Source organism: Protopterus annectens, chromosome 6.part0, assembly GCF_019279795.1.
Source record: "Protopterus annectens isolate FY-2018-M chromosome 6.part0, PAN1.0, whole genome shotgun sequence".
NCBI classification, from domain to species: Eukaryota; Metazoa; Chordata; order Ceratodontiformes; family Protopteridae; genus Protopterus; species Protopterus annectens.
Genome location: NC_056737.1, coordinates 1,967,969,528 through 1,967,995,794, shown reverse-complemented (window position 1 = coordinate 1,967,995,794; position 26,267 = coordinate 1,967,969,528). Strand labels below are relative to the sequence as shown.

Genomic DNA, 26,267 nt, shown 5'->3' with positions numbered 1-26,267 from the left:
ACTTGCCGAGCCCCTATATTTACACCAATTAGTAAGCATTATTTGAGTCAAAGGTACATTTAACTAGTTTTCCTAAAAAAGTACAGTTGGTAAGAACTTGCCATAACAGCAGATTTCCTACAGATCACTGTTGCAGTATTCCAAAAAGATGGGTTTTCACCGCTGGCATTAGGTCGGGGCACCGAAGCTTAACCTTCCCTGGATCCTGTGCAAAGTATGACCTTAGTTCAGAAGTGTAGGGGTATGCAGGTAGATGGATGAAAGAAGACACTCAGCCCATCTCACTGTCAGAGGACTGAAGACCTCTGAGAGAAACTGGTCAGCTAGGAGGGGCCAAGCAAGGAGTGAGAGGCTGCCTTGGCCCTAGAGTCCCCCAAAAAAACAGGACAATAAGAGAGAAAAACATGGTATCCAAAGGGGGAGGTGTGTAAAGAAGACCAGGTGGTAGCTTCCAGGATATTCCTGGCATCAACCCCTTTCTAGAAGGCCCCCAAGGATGCCAGTGTCCTGGTACACGGAGCTCAAGGGGAGGTGAGCAAAGATTTGCCATGATATGAGTACAAAATGAGATGGACTTAGATCCAACTGGCAGTGATTTGTTTAGATAATGGCTGGCCCAGTTTGGAGTCCATTAATGAGACAGTTGGTTTGATTTATGAACAGATTTAGTTTTATCCAAATAAAATCTCAGCCATCTGTGTATATCTACAGAGTGCAGCAGTCTCCCCCCCCCCCCCCCCAATCTGTGGGTTGGGAAAGAAAGCAGGCAGGTTTCAAGGCCTGGTTGAGGGACATCTCATTCATTACCTTAGGCATGAAGGAATAGTTAAATGTCAGGGACAACCTGTCCTTGTGAAAAACAAGAAAGGGTTGAATGGCCACGACTGCCTGAAGTTCTGAGACTCTACTAACAGAAGTGAGGGCTAGTAGCAATCTAATTTTCCAGGAGCATAAATGAGATTTGCTAAAACTGCTGGTTCAAATGGTGGCAGAGTGAGTTTTTCCAGTACAAAGCTGAGGTCTGAAGGAGGGGGCACAAGCTTTCTTGAGGATCTAAGCTGCAGCACCCCCTTTAGGAATTATTTGGCCTCAAGCCTGGACTTGACAGGGAGACTCAGGGGCAGACAGGCAGAGATGGCTGCGGTGGGCTTGGATTGAGGAGTACGCCAGACATGTATTCATGATTTCACACAAGTACTGCAGAGCAAGAGGAACCTTTGATTTCATGCAGTCCTGATTGCTTTTATGACACCAGAAGGATAATCTTTTCCATTTGGCTATGTAGGATTTGCAAGTGCTTCCTGGGGAACTTCAGTACGTCCTCTGAAAACTGGTGCCTGAAAGGGATCAGAACCCTATTATTCACATACTTAACTTTAGGGATGACAGGTTTAGATGAAGCAGTGATCACCTCTGCTCTGATCCTTGTGTAGTAGTTTCTGGTGATTGCCTTGGCTAGATGAAAGAGAAGGGGAACCAATGCTTCTTTAGCCAAAAGGGAGTTACCAGTAGTTTTCTCATTTTTTTCTTTGTGGACCCTTTAAAATACTTTCAGAATGGGAGTGGAGGGAGAGCTTAAAAGAAACCTCCCTGTCCATTGAAAGGAGAATGTATCTATTTTTCAGGCTGAGGGGCAAGATGACCTCATGCAAAACAGGGGAAGCTGCCTGTTACTCTCTGAGGCAAATAAATTTATCGGAGGTGTTCCATACCTGTGCAGAATGTCCGAAAAGACCTGCCTGTTTAAGGTCCATTTGTGAGGGTTCTTGATGGACCTGCTTAGTGAGTCTGCTAGAAGGTTGTCCTGGGATGATATGTACACAGCAAGTAAGGACATGTGGCTCTGCATGGCTAGGTTCCAAGCAATCTGAGCTAGTCTGCATAATTGGTATGGTCTGGTCTCTCTCTGCTTGTTGATGTACCACGATAGTGGGGTTGTCTGTGAGTATTTAAAGAGGGCCTGGACTCCAGGTACATGAGAAAATCTGAAGTGCTTGGATGAGGGCCTCATTCAGGCTGATGTGCTCTTTCTTCTGTTTGGGTTGCCACTTGCCCTGCACTCTGTGGATAACTGTCTAGGTCCCCCAGGCCTTGTCTGAGAAGTCTGTGTACATTCTCTTGACCTGGGTGTTTGTGGTTTGAAGGGAAGCCCCAGGCGGAGATTCACCTGGGGCAATTATCTGTTTTACTGAAGAAACTACAGTACAAGTGGCCACAAGATGATCAGTCAGATGGGTGTGAGACCTGCGAGATAGTCCAAGGATCTATGCTCCTATGTCTGCCTTGTTAACACCACCTACCCTTGAAAGCTGAGGTCAAACATACGATTCAGAGGTGGTTAAGCTACCTTGCACCCTACACCCTAGCTGGACATCCACAATGAAAACCCATCTCTTTAGAACACTGCAACAGTGATTGCAGTCAGGACATCAAACCTAATGAAAAAACAGTCTTCTGACAGAAGTGTCTTGTGTTAGTTCATTAAAACACATGACCTAGCTAAATAAACAGTTTTGCCAATAAATATATGTATTATTGTTTTTCTTTAAAAGTAAAGATTTGTGAAGCGTTTATCCTAAAAGGGAAATTATTTGCCCAGTAATGAAGAAGTGTTAGCTGACCACTGATCATTTGAAGCCTCCAAAAAGGGTGTACTTCCAATGTCAAGAAAGTTCTGAACTATTGGCACCCAAACCACTGACCTTATGAGGCTCTACTCATGCCCATCAGCAGTTAGGGATATGGAAGGTGCCGTAAAGCTTTGAAACACTGTCTGGATGTCCCATCTTTGGCAGCATATAATGCAAACAGCTTAGGTGATTGCAAAAGTGATGTAATGATGAACATCTAGGATACTCACCTACAACTCAGGAAAAATCATTTTAATCTGAAAAAACCTTGATGGAAAATTATTTCCCTATAACTCAGACAGAAAGTACAGTTGTGTACACTTACCATAAATGTAGATGTTCCAGTGTCTTCACTGTTGCAGTTATCACATTTGGGTTATCCCTGCTGGGGTAGCTCTCGGTCGGCCTGAATACCAGAGACTTAGTATTTCTACGTTGGTTGCTGTCGCTTAGACTGACGTCCATACCTCTCAACCTGGAAACATCAAAAATCTGGACAAGGCCCATGAAAAATAGGTACAAATCTGTACACTGATTAACATCTCATTTGCATACACAATTATGTAACCCCACCCACTTCACTGGAATTGCGGGATACCAACTTTCAAACGCAAACTGAAGAACATACAACCAAAATATGGCACCAGAGTCCCCCTGCAGCCATTCCAATGTCCCATTTCCTGGCTATTTCTCTCCATTTACCATAAACACTAATGTGTGCATGCATACTGCTTTACTTCTACAATGATTAGTTTTATTGATTTTTAATGATTTTATTTTTACATTTTACAGCACAATGCACAAACACTAACAGACATCTGCAATACCGTCTCACAATGAAAATAGACTTGGCATTAATACTTCTCTGCCCTTGAAACTCACATTCATTGAAACAGCATTGAAACCCACACCACATCCAAAGAAAATGCAACTGGCCAATGGTGGATAAAGATTAACTTTGGGCTATTTTCAAATCATTGGCCCCTTGCACACAAAACAAGAAACGTGTTCTTTTCTTTGATACACCTTCCTGACTATTAAATTATATTCCTTATATAATACAGTACACTTAAGAGTGCATTTTAAATGTAAGAAATTGTCATCATTAGTTAGTGAATTCAGTTATTGATTTGCCAGAAAACAACAAATTTTAAGAGGAACAGACAAAAGAATTAAATAGCCACAGTTTGTTCATATGAAGCATAGCAAAACAGCAAATATCAAATATAAAATATACACACCGGACAGGTTCAAACGCACACAAATAAATACATGCATAGTTTGAGTTTGTTCTATCATAAGGAGCATTGCAGCACAGCAAATATATAATGCACACAAAATTAAATATACAGTTTGAGTTTGTTCTGACACCTAAATGGAGCCACAGTTTGTTCAAACATCACAGAACTTGTCAGTTTGTTCAAAAGGAGTGAGTGAGCGGCACAGAATGGACAACTTGCAGCAGGAATCAAGATAAATTAAATAAGTACACAGTTCGCCTTGCAGCAAGAGAAATTAAGTTAAATAAACAGAGTTCAATCAAACAGAGTGAGCGAGCGGCCCAGAACGGACACCTTGCAGCAGGATAAATTAAATAAATACACAATTCACCTTGCACTGGCTTGCAGCAGGAGAAATTAAATTAAATAAATATGCAGTTCACCTTGCACAGTTCAATCCAACAGAGTGAGCGAGCGACCCAGAATGGACAACAGCATAAATTAAAAAAATGCACACTTCATCTTGCAGCAGGTGAAATTAAGTTTAATACACAGTTCACCTTGCACAGTTTTAGTTTGTTCAAACAGAAGGAACGAGCAGCCCAAAACAGACACCTTGCACAGCGGAATGATTTAAATAAGTTTCCGCAAACTATCACACACAGGCAGCAGGATAAATAATCATTCATAAAATACATACCAGACTTTGCATAGTTGTTCGCGTGGACTTAATACACTTTTTGAATGGAGCAAGTGTCCTACCAAATTATCATACACACAAGAGACTTGGACCCTAGAGGAGGAATTTGAACGGACTTTTACACAGTTCTCTCCTTAACTCCTGGAAGCTGAGCGTAAACTTAAAGTCTAGACATTCCCTCCAAAAAGGTTCAAACTAAATCTCTGACAGAGAACGAGCAATAGCTGATATCATCACGCACACCCTGCAAGCTGGTGATGCGTGGTGATGTCAGCCTAAAATTTAAAGCAGTAATGCAAAAAAAAAAAAAAAAATCGGGAATTAAAGGGGCCACTCGTGAATTCGTGGCACCCCATTATTTTGCCCTCAAAACAGGAAAAAACGAGGAATTCGGTATGGTTGAAAGGTTTGCTGATGTCAGGTCATCAGGGGTATAAAGGAAGGCAGTGGACGCCATTACAGCAGTTTTTCTTGCGCCCTAACTGGTCAGGAGCCCCCAAAGTAGGAGGCCAGGCTCTGGTGGCAGAACCCCATCAGTGGAAAAAAATACCAATGTGTCCCTTTTAAGGAAAGGAGAAAAACAAGGAAGAAAGGTAACAAAAAGAAAAAGGGGGAAGCAGGGAGGGAAACCAGGACTGCAACACTGAAGACACTCGAACATCTACATTTATGTTAAATGTACACAACTGTACAATGTTCTTCGTGTTTCACTGTTGCAGTCATCACATTTGGGTAGATTCCCAAAGCTGAGGAAATGGGTGGAGGCAGTCAAGGAAGCTAGGGGCTGGCTAGCATGCCCTGCAAGACTGCAGAGGCAAAACCTGCCCTGGATTTAGAAAAGTGAGGCAGGTGGTAATGTTTGGTAAAGGTGTGAACAGATGTCCAGGTGGCAGCCTCCAGGATGTCACTGGTGGAGACCCCTCTGAGGAATGCTGCAGAGGTGGAGGCTGCTCTGGTGGAGTGGGTCTTAACCCCCTTGGGTGGAGGCTTGCCATACCGCTTGTAGCAGAAATGGATGCAGTGTGCTATCCATTTGGAAATGGTTTGCTTGGAGATGGCTTTGCCCTCTGCCCCTGAAGCAAAGCTAACCAGCAGTTGATCAGAATTTCTGAAGGGTTTAGTCCTGTGCAGATAGTATCTGAGCTGTCTGTGCACATCTAGAGTGTGCAGAATCATTTCCTCCTTGTTTTGAGGGTTAAGAAAGAAGGTAGGCAAATGGATGGATTGTTTGAGAGCCACACTGGATACTACCTTGGGCATGAAGGATGGATTAGTTCTGAGGGATACCCTGTCTGCATGGAAGATGATTAAGGGTTCCACTGCCATGAGTACTTGCAGCTCAGAGACTCTTCTGGCTGAAGTGATGGCCAGGAGGAAGGCTGTCTTCCGGGAAAGAAGTTTTAGCTCTGCAGAAAAAGCTGGTTCATATGGAGGCAGGGTGAGTTTTTCAAAGACAAAGTTAAGGTCCCAAGCCGGGGTTGGTGCCCTTCAGGGGGGGGGGTGCAAGTTGTTAGCCCTTCTGAGGAACTGCTTAATCAGAAGGTGTGAAAAAAGAGGCTGCTCAGTGGGAAAAATGGGGGGAAAATAGCAGAGGCATGAATTTTTATAGAAGGGAAAGAGAGACCACTGTGTAGTAGGTCAGGTAAGTAGTCCAGGATAAGAGGGATGGAGGGCTGTGCTGTACTGGCTCCCTTAGCCTGGATCCAGGTGCAGAACCTTTTGCATTTGTCTGCATAAGACTTTTTGATGCTAGGGCGTCTGGCCTCTCGGATAACATACAGAAACTGTTTACTGAGGAGGGCAGATTGGTCAAGGGTTATTTTATAAGCCAAGCTGCCAAGTTGAGAGTCTGCAATTGGGGGTGCATGAATTCCCCTGCCCTCTGGGTTAGGAGGCTGGGAACCTGAGGAAGATTCCATAGGGGCAGTGGGGACAGGCTGGGCAGCAAGGGGTACCAGTGCTGTCTGGGCCAGTCTGGAGCTATGAGAATGGTCCTTGGTTTTTCCTCCCTTATTTTGATCAGTACACCTTGGTAATGAGAGGTAGGGGAGGAAAGGCATAGACTTGAAAGGTTTACCCAGGGGAAGGACAGGGCATCTACTTTCCATGCCATGCAGTGATGCTCCCTGGTGCAGAATTTGTTGAGCTGATGGTTGGTGTGGGAGGCAAAGAGGTCGACCTCCGGGGTTCCTCACTTCTGTGTTATTAGTAAGAATGTGTCTCTGTTGAGCTGCCACTCGTGGGGGTCCAAGAGTTTTCTGCTTAACTGGTCTGCCAGGGAGTTGAGAGAGCCTGGCAGGTATTGTGCTAACAGGTGTAGATGCATGGAAGAGGCTGTGAAAAAAAGGGTCATGGCCAGCCTGCACAGCGGGTAGGAGTGAGTCCCTCCCTGCTTGTTGATGTACCACATCACTGTGGTGTTGCCTGTTTTGATCAGGAGAACCCCTGGAGAGAGAAGGGGTTTGAAAGCTATCAAGGCCTGCTGCACAGCCCTCATCTCTTTTAGACTGATGTGTAGGGGGAGTTGTTGGGGGTTCCACTGGACCTGTATGCACTTGGCATCCAGGTGTGCACCCCAAGCATAGTCTTATTCGTCTGTGGTGAGGGTCTGGGCGGTGGGGTGTGGGGAGAAGGGCAGTCCCTTGTTGTGGGAGCAGGCTGTTGCCCACCAAATAAATTCTTCCCTCAGGCAAGGAATAATAGGTAAAAGAGTTTCCAGATCTTGAGAGTGTTGACACCAAAGGCTCTTTAGGTACCACTGAAGTTTCTTCATATGCAGTCTGGCATATGGAACAAGGAGTATGCAAGATGCCATGAAACCCAGGGCTTGCAGGATTTCCCTTGCAGAAAGCTGGGGCCTGGTGGCCAGTTGAGAGAAGTAAGCTGATATGAAACTTTCTCTGGTGTTAGGAATGCCATCTGGGATGCTGTGTCCAGACTTGCTCCCAGGAAGGTTATCCTTTTGGTGGGTACCTGTTTGGATTTCTTTTCATTGACTGTGTACCCTACGGAGGTTAGTAGGTCCTTTACAAAAGCCAGGTCGTTGAGCAGCTTTTCCTGGCGGTCTGCCTGAATAAGGCAGTCGTCTAAGTAGGAATAAATTTGAATATTTCCTTGTCAGCAAAAAGCAATGGCCGGAGCCAGGCATTTTGTGAAAACTCTGGGAGCAGTACATAAGCCAAAGGGAAGTGCAGAGAAAGTACAGTTTTGTACCTACCATAAATGTAGATGTTCAGATGGTTATACTGCTGCAGCCATCACACATGGGTTATCCTGCCGTCAGGCGGTCCTGCAGTCGGCCTGAATTCCAAAGCCTTGGTCCGGCGTCGGTTGTCGTCGCTTCTTCCCTGACGTCAGTGCGGCAGGGGTATAAAAGAGGCAGCCAACGCCATTTTCTTCAGTTTTTCTTGCCCCAGATGTCAGGTGCCCCAAACTAAGAAGGCAAAATAAGAAGCTTGCAAAACATACCTTAGTGCAAAACAATGGTACTGGTTGTAAGCAAATACACCATATAGACATGCATCTCAAAGGCTGAAGTACATGGAGGTATAAGAAAAGCCTTGTTAGGTAGAGGGGATGGAGGGAGGGTAACCTGGACTGCAGCAGCATAACCACTCTAACATCTACATTTATGGTAGGTACAAAACTGTACTATGTTCATTGTGCTATGCTGCTGCAGTCATCACACTTGGGTAGAGTCCCAAAGCGATGGTTGGGTGGTAGGAGCTAAACTGGGTTAGGTGCAGCTAAGATGCCCTGCAGAACTGCAGTGGCAAACTCAGCTCTGGTTTTTGAGTATAGAGGAAGGTGGTAATGCTTGGTGAAGGTGTGCACTGAACTCCAGGTAGCTGCCTCCAGAATGTCCTTTGTTGGAACTCCTCGGAGGAAGGCTGCTGAGGTTGCTGTAGCCCTGGTAGAGTGAGACCTAATACTAGCAGGCACTGCTTTCCCGTGGTGTGAGCAGCAAAAGCGGATGCAATGTGCTATCCATTTGGAGATGGTCTATTTTGAAATAGCCTTTCCTTCTGAGCCTGGTGCATAGGATACAAGGAGTTGGTCAGATTTTCTGAAGGCCTTTGTCTTGTCCAAATAGTAACATAACTGTCTGTGAATGTCCAAAGAGTGAAGGAGTCTTTCTCCTTTATTCTGTGGATTTGGATAAAAGGTGGGCAAGTGTATGGTCTGATTGAGAGCCACACTGGATACTACCTTTGGCATGAAGGAAGGGTTGGGTGCGTAAAGATATTCTGTCCTGATGAAAAATGATGAAAGGTTCCACTGCCATAAGTGCCTGCAGTTCTGAGACTCTGCATGCTGAGGTGATAGCCAGCAGCAGGGCTGTCTTCCATGACAAGTACTGAAGCTCTGCTGAAAAGGCCGGTTCGAAAGGAGGAAGTGTTAACTTTTCCAGAACAAAATTTAGATCCCAAGTTGGAGTTGGTGGTTTTCTGGGGGGTCTTATATTTTTTGCCCCTCTGAGAAACTGCCTTAGCAAAGGATGAGAGAAAATGGGAGGAACCGTATCATATTGAGCAGAAATGGCTGAAGCATGGATCTTTATGGATGAGAAGGAAACGCCTTTGTGTAGCATCTCAGTTAGATATTGGAGTATGTGCGGAATATTTGGGATGGCAGGATTTAGGCTTCTGGCCTGGCTCCATGCACAAAATCTTTTCCATTTGTCTGAGTAAGTTTTTCTGGTGCTGGGCCTCCTTGCCTCCAAAATGACATTCTGGACGTACTTTCAGAGAAGTGTTGTTTGATAATTTAAGGTATTTTCCATGCAGCTAGATTTAAGGTCCTTAGTTGACTGTGAAGGATCTGAGAGTTTTGTTGGGTCAACAGCAGAGGGAATTGAGGTAAGATCCATGGAGGGCTGCGAGTCAAGTTTCGCTGTAGTGGGTACCAGTGTTGACATGGCCAGTCCGGAGCAATGAGGATCATCTGTGGTCTCTCTGATCTAGCTTTCAGTAATACCTGGGTCAGTAGAGGCAGAGGTGGGAAGGAGTAGACTGACAATGCTGTCCAACTGAATGATAGGGCATCCACTTTCCAGGCCAGGGGATGGTAAGTCCTTGTGGAAAATTTTTGTAGCTGGCAATTGTTGGTTGAGGCAAACAGATCTATGTCTGGTGGTCCCCACCTTTGAGTTATCATTGAGAATACTTGTGGGTGTAGTCTCCACTCGTGAGGGTCTGTCAAATTTCTGCTTAATTTGTCTGCCAAAATGTTTTCCTTTCCTGGCAGGAATTGTGCTTGCAGCTGTACTTGGTAAGTTAATGCCATGTTCCACAAGTCCATTGCCTGTCTGCATAGTGGGTAGGAGTGCGTTCCTCCTTGTTTGTTTATGTACCACATAACTGTGGTGTTGTCCGTCCTTATTAGAAGTTGTCCTGGATGCAAGAGGTCCTTGAACGTTGTTAGTGCATTTTTTACAGCTAGCATCTCCTTTTGATTGATGTGTAGTTGCCTTTGGTTTGCAGACCATTTGCCCTGTATGGATTGTCCTGCCATGTGTGCACCCCAGGCGTAGTCTGATGAATCTGTTGTCAAGGTTTGGTTTGCTGGAGGTGAGACAAAAGGAAGGCCCTTGTTTGCTTGGCATGCTTGAGCCCACCATAGAAACTCTTTTTGAAGGCAGGGAATGAAAGTTATACTTGCTTCGAGGCTGTGTCTGTGTTGGGACCACACACTTTTTAGGTACCATTGTAGTTTTCTCATATGCAGCCTTGCATATGCAATTAGTTGAATGCAGGATGCCATGTACCCCAATGCCTGCAGGAATTTCCTTGCAGTGAGCTGGGTAGAAGTTGCCATCTTTTTGAAGTACGGAACTAGTTGTTTTTGCTTGTCTAGCATGAGGTAAGCCATCTGGGCCGTTGTATTCAAGCTGGCACCCAGGAAAATTATTTCTTGTGAGGGTATTAGTTTTGACTTCTTTTTGTTTACTGTGTAGCCTAGGCAACTTAGCAACTTTGTTACAAATGCCAGATGCTGTAGTAGGATGTCTTTGCTGTCCGCTTGGATCAGGCAGTTGTACAGATATGGATAAATTTGTATTCCTCGCTGTCTGCAGTATGCAATTACTGATGCCAGGCATTTTGTGAATACTCTGGGTGTAGTAGATAAGCCAAAGGGCAATGCAGAGAACTAATAATGCGTTGTGCCTGCCAAAAATCTGAAGTATCTTCTGCAATCTTGTCTGATAGGGACATGCAGGTATGCCTCTTGGAGGTCCAACGTTACCAGCCAAGACTCCTTGCCCAACATGGGAAGAAGCTGCTGTAGTGTGAGCATTTTGAATTTGGGAATGTCCAGGTACGTGTTTAGAATTGAAAGGTCTAAGATGGGTCTCCAGGCTTTGTCCTTTCTTGGTACTAGAAATAGTCTTGAGTAAAAACCTTGACCTTGCTCTTTTGCAGGTACCTTTAGAATTGCTTTCATGTTCATGAGAGCTAAAATTTGCTGTTGTGCCACTGTCCATTAGTTTGTTGGCAAATTTGGCATGCCTCTCATCCGTGGTAAAGTGTGAAAATGAAATCTGTAGCCTCAGGTAATAGTGTCCAGAACCCATTTGTCCTTTGTTATGATGTGCCAATTTTGTGGGAAAAGACACAGTTTTCCTCCTAGAGGTGCTGCCTGGGCAATTTTGCTTGGCAGGCAAAGAGGAAAGTCATTGAGTTTGTTTTCTGAAGGGTTGAGATCTGTCGTCTCCCCCTCTGTGAGTTGTTGTTTGCCATTGTCTAGGCCTGAAGGTACCTTGTGCCTGGCCTCTGCCCCTAGGGCATCTGTACCTGCCCCTTTGGGGTCTGTCTGAAGCAGGAAAGGACCATTTTTTTGATGGCCAGTTTCTGCTGAAGCGAGGAGGTTGTACCTGTAAGAAATCTTTAACTGTTTGCATTGATTTTGCCTTTTCTTCCATCTTTTTTAAAACTTCCTCTGCTTTGACACCAAATAACGCATCCTATTGCAGTGGAGCATCCAGTAACTTTGCCTTGACATGTTCTGGTAAGGTCTGCTCTTTTAGCCAAGCATGTCTACGTATTACAGACCCTGTGACTGCTGCTCTACATGAGGCCTCCAAAGAATCAAAACCACACTGCAAGGTATGTTTTCCCACTTGTTCTGCTGCATGCAACAAATCTTGCATCCCTTTGAAATATAGTTGATCTGTTTGAGGGATCATTTTCTGTTTTAACTGAGTAAGCAAGTACTGCTGGTGTTTAATCATGTGGAATTGGCAGTTTAATGCCCTCGTGGCCAAAGTGGCAGAGGTATACACTTTTTTCCCCCATCTTTCTAATGCCCTGGAATCTCTTTCCGCAGGTAGTGGATTCTTAGCAGTAGAGGCCTTAACCCCTTTGGGACCGTGGGAAATGGTTTCTGGGTCTGCAGCAGGGCTTTTATACAAAAACTTGTGAGAGTCAGGGACTCTATAGTATCTGTCTGGTTTAGGTGGTGCTGGAGGTAAGGAATCTGGATTTAGACTGGATTCAGTGTAGACATCATCCAGAATGTCTAAAACAGGAGGAATGGCTAGGGGTCTATGCTGAGGCAGAAGAAGAAACTCACGGAGTCTTTTCTTGGAGTCAGAGTAATCTTGTCCTTCCCAGTGGAAATGTTCTCTCATGGTGTGCAGGGTTTCCCCAAAAGAGAAGTCTTCAGGGGGGGAAAAGAGGGAATAGACTCCTCAGCATCGGAGTCTTCATAGAGAGGGAAGGGGTAATCCTGTTCCTCAGAGTCTGCTGAGGAAATGGATTCCTGGTCAGAAGGAGGTAAATCTTCCTCCAGTCTAGGCCTTTTGTCAGGAGGGGGCTGGGAACCTCTGATAAGGGTAATCAGGTCCTCCGCCATTTTAAGCATCTGTTTTTTAGGCATAGGGGCCTGTGTGGGAGTCTGTGGACCCGGTTTCTTAACCTTAGGAAGCTTAGCTTATGACTTAACGGAGAGAGTCGTCGGTTTAAAGACGCCTTCTGAAACCGAAGGCCTATCCATAGTCTCCAGATCGCCGCCAGGGCTGGCGTCCGCGAGTTGAGGAGGAACCAGCTCCAGTGTCCCAGTAGATTCTGACTGAGAGATAGTTGTATTTTCTAAATCTGCGGTAGTCAGGGGCTGCGTAGACGCCTCAATGAATACCGAAGATCCGGCGGCAGGCCTAACCGAGACCTCGGAATCTAGTCTAGGTCTAGGCTGCCGGCCTTTGTCCTTGCGTTTTTTAAACATAGCAGTTGTCGGAGGTTCTGACATAACGTAGTTGAATTTTCTGCCAAAATAATGTCGGACGGTATCAGCCCAACGCTTAATAGTGCGTTTACTGAACCTAGTGCAAAACTGACGACCAGAAACGTCGTGGTCTGGGCCTAGGCAAGGAATACAATAAGAATGAAAATCCTTATGAGGTATTTGCTTCCCACAAGAAATACAATTATTAACTTTGTCTGACATCGGTCTGAGGCAAGAAAAGTTTCCCCAATGGGCTACTTAGCTTTATAGAAGACTTCGGCTGAAATTCTGCTCGAAAATCTCAGGAGCTGGCCGACTGGCACTTGCGAACTGCTTCTGCTTCGGGCACCGCGCGGCAAGAAAGACTGAAGAAAATGGAGTTGGCTGCCTCTTTTATACCCCTGCCGCACTGACATCAGGGAAGAAGCGACGACAACCGACGCCGGACCAAGGCTTTGGAATTCAGGCCGACTGCGGGACCGCCTGACGGCAGGATAACCCAAGTGTGATGACTGCAGCAGCATAGTACAATGAACATCTGAAAGTGCTGAGATCCTGCCCTGAAGTGAAGATATTTTCTGCAGGACTCCCTGATGGGAATGCGGAGGTAGGCTTCTTTTAAGTCCAGGGTGACTAGCTAAGCGTCCTTGGACAGCATGGCTAGCAGCTGTTGGACGGTGAGCATTTTGAATTTTGGGATCACCAGGGAGGTGTTTACAATGGACAGATAGAGGATTGGGCACCAGGTGCCCTCTTTTCTGGGTACCAGAAAATATCTAGAGTAGAAGCCTTAGCCTATCTGCTCTGCAGGAACGTGTTCTACTGCTCCCAAGGAGAGCAGGGTATGGATTTGCTTTTGAGCCTCTGCCCACTGATTTGGTGATAGATCTGGGAACCCTTTGGGGGTTGGAAGGGTGTGGAAGGAGAATTTGTACCCCAGAGAGACAATGTTCAGAACCCATTGGTCCTTGGTAATGGTGGCCCAGGTGCTTGAGTGAAAGGAGAGTTTTCCTCCTAGGGGTATGTGATGGTGGGCAGAGGCGAGGTAAGGAGGGGGTGAGTCATTGTGAGTTTTTGTTAGAACTCCCTGGTTTTGAACTGGAGGCAGTCTACTGCTTAGTTCTTTGCAACCCATGGGACTGCTGTCTTGGAGGTCTGTTTACATGGGGCCTAGGCTGACCCGGTTTACTAGGTGCAGGAAAGGACCAGTGCTTGGAAGGAAAATGCCTGCTAAACCTAGGGGGCTGTACCTGTAAGAAATCTTTAACAGTCTGCATAGATTTTCCTTTTTCTTCCATCTTTTTTAACACCTCTTCTGCTTTAGTACCAAATATGTTATCTTTGTGCAAGGGTGCATCCAACAATTTTGATTTGACATGGTCTGGCAGAGGTTGTTCTTAAGCCATGCAGGTCTTCTAATAACAGATCCAGTGACTGCTGCCCTGCAAGAAGCTTCTAGGGCGTCAAAACCGCAGTGCAAAGTGTGTTTAGTTACTTGACCAGCAGAGTGCATTAATTCCTGTAAATCTTTAGATTCTGCCCATGCAGGAAAGGAGGTAAGTTTTTGTTTAAGGAGTTCCAAGGTATGTTGTTGATATTTAGTCATACAGAATTGACAACTGAGTGCCCTGACAGCAAAAGTAGCTGAGGTGTATACATTTTTACCCCATCTGTCCACTGCTCTGGAATCCCTGTCTGAGGGGGTGGGATTCCTAGCTGAAGTAGCTTTAACCCCTTTTGGGCCTTGAGTAATGACCTCAGGGTCAGCTGTTGGGTTTTTAAAGAGATATTTGTGAGTCAGGGACTCTGTAGTACCTGTCTGGATTTCTGGGAGCAGGAGAGAGGGCGCATGCAGTCAACCTGCATTCAAGGAAGATATAATCTTCCACTACCACATCTAGGACTGGGGGGATGGTTAAGGGCCTGTGCTGTGAAAGGTCCAGGAACTCTGAGTCTCTCTTTAGACTGTGGGTAGTCTTGACTCTCCAATTTGAAATGCTCCCTTAAGGTATGCAGGGTTTCCCCAAAGTAAAAATCCTCTGGGGGAGAGGTTGAAGGAATAGATTCCTCTGCATCAGAATCCTCATATGTAGAGGGGGGCTGCATGTCTTCATAATCAGATGCATCAGATTCATCTGACTCTTGATCAGACAAAACTTCTGGAGACGGATGTCTTTCTTTTTGAGGGAGTGGCTTGGCTTCCCCTAATCAGCATGATAAGGTCCCTCTGCCATTCTAAGCATTTGTGACTACGGCAAGGGAGCAGGCGCCAAAGAATGGCTGGAAGGCGGTTTCTTGGGTGTGATTCGACCCCTGGGCCTATGGAACTCGGCTAGTTTAGAAATAATGGTAGCCGTGAAAGAAGGCTTCGGTTTATGTCTGCATTCAGTGTAGCGAAGGACTTCCTCGGAAGCCGGTGCCTGCACAGCAGCTCCGAACCAATCCAAGGCAGAAACGACTGCAGGATCCTTAGACGAAGAAGAGTTCTGCGGCATACCGGACTCTGAAAGGGTCTCAGTAGAGGTCTGTGAATTAACTGAAGTAGGCATCAGGGGCTGCGAAAGTGCCTCATTGAATTCCAGAGGACTGGCAACCAGCTTGTCGGTAGCGTCATCAGAAAGTTTATTCATGTGCTGTCTGTCTCTGTCTTTATCATTATGTTTTTTCAGAAGGTCTGCTGCCAGATGGCTTACAGAAACCATATCGGAATTCGAGGACTGCAAATGGAAATATCTGTCTACAATAAGGGCCCGAAGATGAATAGTTCTGGTGTTAAAGCACAAAACCGACAGCGAGGGACATCGTGGTCTGGGCCTAGACAAGTGACGCAGTAGGAATGGAAGTCCCAGTGTGGTATCTGCTTTCCACAGGCGAGACAACTATTATTAACTTTTTCTGACATCGGTTAGTGCAAGAAAAAAGGATCCCCAATGGGGTACTTTTCAACTTCAATTCGGGAACGAAACTCAGGTAGCGGCCGACCGGCACTCGTGCAAAACTGCTTCTGATTCAGGCTCCACGGCAAGAAAGACTGATGTAATGGCATTGGCTGCCTTTCTTTATACCCCTGACAACCTGACGTCAGTCTTCAGGTGACAGCAACCGACGCAGAAATACTAAGTCTCTGGTATTCAGGCCAGCCGAGGGCTACCCCAGCAGGGATAACCCAAATGTGATGACTGCAACAGTGAAACACAAAGAACATCAACAGTCCAATAACTTCAGGAGGAGTTTCTAACTGAAGAGTCGGGCAATTCTAGCTGCAGCAGTAGGGGGAGGGGTGCTGCACAACCTCTTCACACATTATAAAAGGAGCAAATCAGCATCTCATTACTGCTCAGAATGAAAAAAATGTAGCTAAGGAACTGTCCAAGGGTTGGGGTAGGGGTTGGGTAGTACAACAAACTAGACACTCAATATGGAAAATAACACATCTGGGAATTACTTGTACTTACAGGCCCCCAAATTTACAGTGCAGGAGTACTGTGCATGGTTAATGTGCTTTAAAAAGCAGAGACTGATCTGTTAAAAAGCAATAACTAAATTTTTGTTACTTATGTAATCATTTGTTTTACTTGGCTGTAAAATTACTAGTGCACTATGTACAGAAATCTCAACTGTAACTTGCTGTATACTTTTTCAAATTTATCTTTGTGGAACTGTTCTCCTTGGGCCACCGCTGAAAATGGCTTTTGCTCAATCTGACTTTCTCAGTTAGCAAAAACAACCAAATAAATAAAAGTAGACACACAGTGGATGGAACCACCAAAGTGTTCCATGCACTGCAGAGGGCATATGAAATTAAGCTGTCTTCTTACTGCCTGTGCAATGAAGAAATAAACATTCAAAACAATTCTGAAGACTCAACAAACATACAAGTCACACCGCAAGTAATGAGGAAAGGACTGTTACTTCTATGCCATATTCTTCCAACTATTCACACCAAGGACCACACTCATCTGGCAGCATAAAAGCATAAAAGCATCACTTCATGATCACTTCACTAAACAAAGAAAACTAAACAAAGAAAGCTTATCAGAGACGCTAATGATTTCGCCCTCGGCCAGGTGTTTATCTGGCCGAGAACGGAACACACAAATTCTACCACAGTTGCTAACATAGTTTCTACTGAAACATCAGTTAGTGAAAACTTTGCAACCTCTGGTTTAACCAATGAACCATCAATTATATCATCAGCTTCCAATTCTAACAAGGTTTCAAATAATGAAGCGTTTTCTACAACCTCACTGCTGAACAGCTTCAACGGAGCTCATTCTCCCAGTGACACTCCACCTCTCAATCAACAAGCAGCTAAAATTTATAATTCGGCAGGAGCGAAACCTAAAGATACAGCTACTGCCACTACCCGTTTTTTACCCTTTCCAGTAAAACAGCAAACAGGTTGGAGAGGTCGTTCCAACAGCAGAGGACCACGCAAAAGGAAAGTATCGGAAGAGAAATACGGGGCAACAAGAAAGCAAAGGAATTGAACAGTTTAGTATGTAATTTGTCTGACTTAGTACTCACTGAGTCTGATATTTCACTTCTTAACAAAGGTCTTAATTTTATTCCTTCACAAACTAGTCTATTAAGTGATGTCTTGACAGACCTTAGGTTATTTTGTCGTAATGTAGCATTGAAAGTGTTTTTTAAAATAAAGTGGTTATGCAAACTGATGTTTTAAAACATTTTTTTAAATGCAAAAGCAGTTTTATGCCGATCATTCCTCATAATATAGAATGTTTCATGAAACTTTGTGAGCAAGATTTTTATGAATTTTTTGCTATGAATCGGAAAAGATGTAGTTATTTTAATATCACTGAAAATGAACAAAGTCACTCATTGGGTTAAAACGAAACGCTGATGTTACCATCAAGCCAGCTGATAAGGGTGGGGCCGTGGTAGTGCCTAATACAATTGATTATGAAGCCACCATGACCTCTCTCCTTTCAGACAACAGCACCTATCAAGTTGTTACAAGTGATTATGTTAAAAACACTATTAAAAAAATACAAGAAGACCTTTATGATTTATTAATGTGTGGTCAAGTTAGCTGTGAAACATATGAGTATTTTCTTGTTGAGTTCCCTACTATTCCTATTATCAAGGGTTTACCTAAGATACACAAAGATATTTTGCCAGTGCCTATGAGACCCATTGTCTCTAGTGAGAGGTGGAGTACCTCGACCATCTCATCATTTGTAGAGCACCTCCTAAGGCCTATTGTTAACGAAGTTCCTAATATTCCTTATAGATTCTTATCAATTAATACAATTTTTGAAGGGATTTAGATTAGAAAAATATATTACTAACTATTTATTAGTCACTATGGATGTAAAAGATTTGTTTACATGCATTCCGAATGAACTGGGACTTCAAGCCATAAGAGAGATTCTGTTGAGATGCTCTCATTATAGCAATAATAGACAAATCTTAATTAACCAGTTATTAGAACTTGTACTTAATAATAATATTTTTTATGTTTAAGGACAAATACTATTTACAAAAATGTGGGGTGGCCATGGGCACCACCTGTGCAAATAGTTATGCAAATCTTGTTGTTCATGAATGGGAACGGAATTTTCTGTTTAAACATAGACAATACAGCAACATTAAATTGTATAAAAGATTTGTGGACGACATCCTTATTATTTGGGAAGGAAACAAAGCTGACTGCATTCAATTCATTAAAGATATAGAAATTACTAGCTCTTTTCTGAGGTTCACTGTTGAAACCTCACAAGAACAGGTTCATTTTTTGGACCTAACTTTGAAGTTTAGTGCTAATGGAATGATTAATACCTCTCTTTATAGAAAACCGACTTGGAGAAACACCTTATTGAAATATGAAAGTATGCATCCCAGACATACCTTCCCAGGAATTGTCAAAAGTCAATTTAATAGAATAGCTAGGATTTGTTGTGATAATGATGTTTTTTTATCTGAAACTAGAATTACTATTCAGGGAAAGAGGTTATAGTAATAAACTAATTAAAAAATGTAAACAACAGATGACTGATATCACAATAACAGATACTGATAATGTAAACTGTGGTGCAAAGCAGGTTTTCCTAACAGATAAACCTACGAATGGTAAATTTACAGAGAAGTTGTCATTCACTATGAAATACACTAGTGATATCGTTTCTCTTAGGAAGGTAATCAGTAAAAATTGGAACATACTTATTATGGATCCTTTCACAAAGACCATTGTTGGTGAATATCACAGATTTAGTTACAAGAATTGCAACAATCTTAAGCAACTACTTTGTATAGAAAAAAGCAACCCACACAGTATTACTAAACCTCCTCAAACTGGAACCTATCCTTGTGGCCATTGTCACATGTGCCCTTACATCTCTAAGAAGCAGCTTTTTAAACATCCAGAAGGCTTATATATGTTTACGCCAACTAGTTACTCTAATTGTGATAGTACCAATCTTGTATACTTTGCAACCTGTGAGAATTGTGATGCATTCTACGTAGGTCTAACTAAGAGGAGACTAAGAGATATGGTTTATAATCACCGTTATGATATTAAAAAAGGAAATGAACAAAACGCGTTAGCGAAGCATATACAAGAGCACACAACACATAGTTTTAGCTTTAAAGTCTTACAATTGGTTACTCAAAATTCTAGAGGAGGTGATAACATTAATCATCTGGCTTGTATCGAACTCAAATGGATATTTACTCTAAAAGCACACATTAATCCAGGTATTAATCAGTTTATTTCCATCAAACCTGTATTGAATAATAGGAAATTATGACCTAATTTACATATATTTATTTATTTAGTATTTATGTAATATTTAAATATTATCAATTCTTACTGTTCTAGGTAATTATCAATTCATTTTAATCTTATTGGGGTTTAAACAATGGAAGATTTTAATGAGGTTTTCATATGCATTAATTAATTTATTTATTTAATATTTAATATTTATTCAATATATTTAATACTATATTTAAAATTTACATATATCACAATTGGTTAATATTTGATGTTCATACTATTATACATTCAATATAAGCCTGTAAAAGGTTTTAAAGAAATATTAGTGAACGGAATGAATTATATGTTAGTTCTATTTACTTACTTTTGTAAAGGAACACTTTCTTATTGATGGTCTCTTAAGTTTTGATATTTGATCAGGTCTCTGTATATATATATTTTGTTTTTCGATCTTTTAGGCTGTTTAGATGTCATTATTGAACTATACGTGATACGTCACAATGGGTGACTAAGGTTATAAGATAACAGATGTACTTTATTATTTTTAAATGGTATTAAGAGGTTTTATGAATATTATGTCTTGGAAGTGAAATACTATTTTATTTACTTTTCATTTGCTTATGTGTTGTGTCATATGTCTTGAGTAAGTTTGCATAAATTGTTGCTGTAATGGACAGCTAGTATTTAAATAGTAGGAGCCCTTTAAGCACTTTAAGCGTTTAACTATTTATTAAATAAGTGTCTTTCTCATTCATAATTAAATCTGAAGAAGCGTAGTTATTCTAAGCGAAAGCGCTCATTCTTGGTTTGCAAATAAAGACGTTTTATGCTACAACGGAGGTTCCTTTTTTGTGGTGATTCCTTCTGCATCTGCTGTTACATCTGGGAATTACTTGTACTTACAGGCCCCCAAATTTACAGTGCAGGAGTACTGTGCATGGTTAATGTGCTTTAAAAAGCAGACTCTGATCTGTTAAAAAGCAAGAACTAAATTTTTGTTACTTATGTAATCATTTGTTTTACTTGGCTGTAAAATTACTAGTGCACTATGTACAGAAATCTCAACTGTAACTTGCTGTATACTTTTTCAAATTTATCTTTGTGGAACTGTTCTCCTTGGGACACTGCTGAAAATGGCTTTTGCTCAATCTGACTTTCTCAGTTAGCAAAAACAACCAAATAAATAAAAGTAGACACACAGTGGATGGAACCACCAAAGTGTTCCATGCACTGCAGAGGGCATATGAAATTAAGCTGTCTTCTTACTGCCCGTGCAATGAAGAAATAAACATTCAAAACAATTCTGAAGACTCAACAAACATACAAGTCACACCGCAAGTAATGAGGAAAGGACTGTTACTTCTATGCCACATTCTTCCAACTATTCACACCAAGGACCACACTCATCTGGCAGCATAAAAGCATCACTTCATGTGGATCAGTTTCACATGCAGCAAACTATTTTTCTAATACAGGGTTTGTAACTACTTGAGAGGCTTTTCCCCAAAGTCTGTAAAGCCAAGTCTGCAGCGGCATCAGTCAAAATATTTTTAGTTCCACGTTTATTGTGTTTGAGCTTTCTTATTTCAGGTCTTCACAATCTTTGTAGTTTCTGTGCCTACTACCTAATCTCAAATGTGAAGGCTTTTAATAAGGGAAGAACTGGTACAACTCCTTCAAACGAGTTTTAAAAATGTGTGTAATGGCAACCTTCGAGTAAAGTCTAACCCTCTTTATTCTACTGACAGAAAAGAATGAGTTATGTGTTGCAGAAACCGACAAGATAATCTGTAGCAGAAAGAAGCATGTTGTAAAATGGACCAAGATATGAAGTGAATTGCAAGGCAAGTGGTCCTATTATAAGGTACTTACAGTCTGGCTCTCAGGAAATTCCATTTTTAACAGTTTATGGGCACATTCTTCGAAGTCTAGACTGCAGAAGTAAAAAAATAAGGAGAAAAAACAGTATTACGGCAGAAGCACGTCAATGTAAAACATTTGAATGAACAAATAGAAGCGTCTCAGCAACCTCAAACAGTAAACACTACATAAAATAAAAATTGTAAAAATGCATATTCATCTAAAAATAGTAACAATTCTAAACTTTTCTTCTGAAAGTACATAAAATAACAACTTAATCTAAGACACTCCTTCATGAGATCTAGGTTAGGTACATCGTCTCCACTAACAATTCAACACTTTTTCCTGTACAATTCCACACTTGAGGATATCTGCCTACAACAAGAAATAACTTGCCAGTTACCTAAATGTGTGCCACTCCAAAGCACCACCTCCCCATGACATTATTGCATACCGTCTTACAAGTCAAGAATAAAACTTTAAATTGGCACCATTACCAAACAAATAGTATAAAAAATATGCTTACTTTGAGGGAACTATATAGAAATCTTTGAGTTAGCACAAAGTTTTTAAGGCTATGAGCAGTTACTGACCTGCTTCTTTGTAGTCTAGTCTCTAAACAATTCTCTGAGTCATTACAAAATTAGGTTGGGTTCCTCAATGCTCTTCTGGACATCATGCCTAATAAATACCTATGAATCTAAGAATTTGAAGAGCACAGGCTGGTAGACGACATACCCAATCATAGGAAAAATGGGAGGTTACTGTCATAGATCAGCTGACACTGTAAGAATGTTTAGCTAACATCAGTGACTCTCAATGATTCAATGATGGATCCTAGTTTTGGCCTAATCATAAAAAGTCACCAGAAGAATGAAAACCCTAGAGGATAACAAGGGTAAAGAGCTCAGATGGTTGAATCCTGGAGAACCATCTCAAGAGAGTCTAAAGCACAGTTGTGTACACTTACCATAAATGTAGATGTTCGAGCGTATTCACTGTTGCAGTCATCACATTTGGGTTATCCCTGCCAGGGTAGCCCTCCGCCGGCCCGAATACCAGAGGCTTAGTATTTCTGCGTTGGTTGCTGTCACTTCAGGACTGACGTCAGGTCGTCAGTAGTATAAAGTAAGGCAGCCGACGCCATTACATCAGTTTTTCTTGCCCTGTCAGGAGCCCCCAAGTGGGAGCCAGGATATGGTGGAAGAACCCCACCAGTAAAAAGTAAATATCAAAAAGTTCCTTGTAAGGAGAGAGAGAGAGAGAAGAAGAAGAAAAGGGGGATGGAGGGAAACCAAGACTGCAACAGTGAATAAACTCGAATATCTACATTTATGCTAAGTGTACTATGTTCTTCATGTTTCACTGTTGCAGTCATCACATTTGAGTCGATTCCCAAAGCTGAGGAAAAGGGTGGAGGCAATCAAGAAGACTAGGGGCTGGCTAGGATGCCCTGCAAGACTGCAGTGGCAAAGCCTGCCCTGGATTTGGAGAAGATAGGTAGGTGGTAATGCTTGGTGAAGGTGTGAATAGATGTCCATGTGGCAGCCTCAAGGATGTCCCTGGTGGCGACTCTGAGGAAAGCTGCAGAGGTGGAGGCTGCTCTGGTAGAGCGAGGCCTGACTCCCTTAGGGGGAGGTTTCCCATGTTGCTTGCAACAGAAATGGATGCAGTGTGCTATCCATGTGGAAATGGTTTGTTTGGATATGGCTTTGCCCACTGCTCCTGCAGCAAAGCTGACTAGCAATTGATCAGTCTTTCTGAATGATTTAGTCCTGTCTAGATAGAATCTGAGTTGTCTGTGCACATTTAGAGAGTGCAGGATCCTTTCCCCTTTGTTTTGTGGGTTAGGGAAAAAGGTGGTCAAATGAATGGATTGGTTGAGAGCCACACTGGACACCACTCTGGGAATGAAGGATGGGTTAGTCCTGAGGGACACCCTGTCAGCATGGAAGATGATGAAGGGCTCTACAGCCATGAATGCTTGTGGCTCGGATACTCTTCTGGCTGAAGTGATGGCCAAAAGCAAGGCTGTACTCCAGGAGAGAAACTTTAACTATGCTGAAGATGCTGGTTTAAAGGGGGGCAGGGTGAGCTTTTCCAACACAAAGTTTAGGTCCCAAGCTAGGGTAGGTGCTGGTGCTCTTCTGGGTGGCCTCAAGTTGCTAGCCCCTCTTAGGAACTATTTGATGAGAGAGTGTGAGAAAAGAGGGTGCTCAGTGTTGAAATGAGCAGAGATAGCAGAGACATGAATTTTAATAGAGGAAAAGGAGAGATCACTGTGTAGCAGGTCACCTAGGTAATCCAGGATGACAGACAGGGAGGGCTGTGCAGTATCGGCTCCCTTAGCTTCAATCCAGGTGCAGAATCTTTTCCATTTGTCAGCGTAAGACTTTCTAGTGCTGGGGCGTCTAGCCTCATGTATAACATCTGGAATTTCTTTACTGAGATTGGCAGCTTGATCAGTGGTCAGGGAATAAACCAGGCTGCCAAACTGAGGGTCTGCAATTGGAGATGCATGAACTCTCCTTCCCTCTGGGTCAAGAGGGTTGGGGTCTGAGGAAGATGCTATCGTGGCAGTGGGGACAGGCTGCACAGCAGTGGGTACCAGTGCTGGCTAGGCCAGTCTGGAGCCCTCAGAATTGTCCATGGTTTTTCCTCCCTTATTTTGTGCAGCACCCTGGTAATGAGAGGTAGTCGGGGAAATGGGGAAGGATAGGGCATCCACTTTCCAGGCCCTGCAGTGAGGCTTCCTGGTGCAGAACTTGTTGAGCTGATGGATGGAGTGGGAAGCAAAGAGGACGACCTTCGGGGTGCCCCATTTTTGAGTTATTACGATGAAGGTTCTTTGGTCTAGCTGCCACTTGTGTGGGTCCAGAAGAGTTCTGCTTAAGTTGTCTGCCAGAGAGTTTAGAGAGCCTGGCAGGAATTGTGCTAACAGGTGTAGCTGCATGGCTGAGGCTGTGTGCCAAAGGGTCATGGTGAGCCTGCATAGAGGGTAGGAGTGTGTCCCTCCATGCTTGTTGATATACCACATCACAGTGATGTCGGTTTTGATCATAACAGCCCCTGGGGACAGAAGGGGCCTGAAAGCTGTCAATGCGCGCTGGACAGCTAAAATCTCTTTTTGGTTGATGTGCAGATGTATTTGCTGTGGGTTCCAGTGGTCCTGTATGCACCTGACGTCCAGGTGTGCACCCCAGGAATAGTCTGATGCGTCTGTGGCGAGGGTCTGGGCGGCCGGGGGTGGTGAGAAAGGTAGTCCCTTGTTGTGGGAGCATGCTGCTGCCCACCAAAGAAAATCTTTCCTTAGGCAAGGTATCATTGGTACAAGAGTTTCCAAGTGTTGACACCAAAGGCTTTTTAGGTACCACAGAAGTTTCCTCGTATGCAGTCTGGCATATGGAATGAGTAGAATGCAAGATGCCATGAACCCCAGACCTTGCAGGATTTTTCTTGCGGATAACTGGGGCCTGGTGGCTAGTTGAGAGAAGTAGGCTGTCAGGTAAGTCTGCTTTTCTGGTGTAAGGAATGCCATCTTGGATGCTGTGTCCAGGCTTGCTCCCAGGAATATAATCCTTTGGGTGGGTACTAGTTTGGATTTCTTTTCATTGATAGTGTACCCTACGGAGGTCAGTAGGGACTTTACAAAGGCCAGGTGCTTGAGCAGCTTTTCCTGTCTGCCTGAATTAGGCAGTCATCTAAGTATGGGTAAATTTGTATATTTCTTTGTCTGCAAAAAGAAATGGCAGGAGCCAGATATTTTATGAAAACTCTGGGAGCAGTAGATAAGCCAAAGGGAAGCGCAGAGAACTGAAAGTGCAGAGATCCTGCCCTGAAACGTAGATATTTCCTGCATGATTCCCTGATTGGGATGTGGAGGTAGGCCTCTTTTAGGTCTAGGGTGGCTAGCCAAGCATTCTTCAAGAGCATAGGTAGTAGTTGCCGGAGGGTGGGTATTTTGAATTTCCAGGAAGGTGTTTAGAATGGATAGAGCAAGGATGGGGTGCCAGGTGCCCTCTTTTCTGGGTACCAGGAAAAGTCTGGAGTAGAAACCTTGGCCTATCTGTTCTGCAGGAATGTGCTCTATTGTCCTCAGAGACACAGGGAAAGGACTTGCTTTTTTTCCTCTGCCCACTGGTTTGGAGGAAAATCTGGGAACTCTTTTGGGGTTGGGAGAGTGTGGAAAGAAAATCTGTATCCCCGGGACACTATGTTGAGGACCCAGCGGTCATTGGTAATGGTGGCCCAGGTACTTGTGTGGAAGGAGAGTTTTCCTCCTAGGGGCAAGTGCAGGTGGGCAGAGGGAGGGGGTGGAAGTGGAGAGTCACTGTGAGTTCTTACCATGAGGGGGTGGCTTTGCACTCCCTGGTTTTGAAGTGGATGAACTCCATTGCTTTCATCTCTGCATTCCCTGTGGTTGTTGTCTGGGGGGGGGGGGGGTCTGCTTCCCCAGGGTCTGGGCTGAACTGACCTGGAGGGGGCAGGAAAGGACCAGTGCTTGGAGGGGCAATGCCTACTGAACTTCGGTGGCTGGACCTGTAGGAAATCCCTAACTGTCTGCATAGTTTTAGCTTTTTCTTCCATCTTTTTTAAAGACTACCTTTGCTTTGGTGCCAAATAAGTTGTCTTTGTGCAAGGGTGTGCATCCAATAATTTAGATCTGAAATGGTCTGGAAAGGGCTGTTCTGTAAGCCAAGCATGCCTTCTAAAGACAGAACCAGTGACTGGTGCCCTGCAAGAAGCTTCTAGGGCGTCATAACCACAGTGTAAGTTGTGCTTAGTTACTTGACTTGCAGAATGCATTAACTCTTGTAACTCTGCACAAGCAGGAAAGGATATTTTTTGTTTGAGAAGTTCCATGGTATGTTGCTCAAATTTTAGTATATGGAACTGAC

At 43.5% G+C, this 26,267-nt stretch overlaps 1 protein-coding gene across 1 annotated transcript in view; it reads right to left on the bottom strand.

The window, feature by feature from the left end:
* CWC22 (CWC22 spliceosome associated protein homolog) overlaps window positions 1–26,267 on the bottom strand; it is a 2,826,743-nt gene that overhangs the window by 518,954 nt on the left and 2,281,522 nt on the right. The window contains exon 14 of the mRNA XM_044073714.1: window positions 21,382–21,442. Coding sequence (XP_043929649.1) covers window positions 21,382–21,442 — 61 coding nt within the window. The remainder of the gene's footprint in view (window positions 1–21,381; window positions 21,443–26,267) is intronic.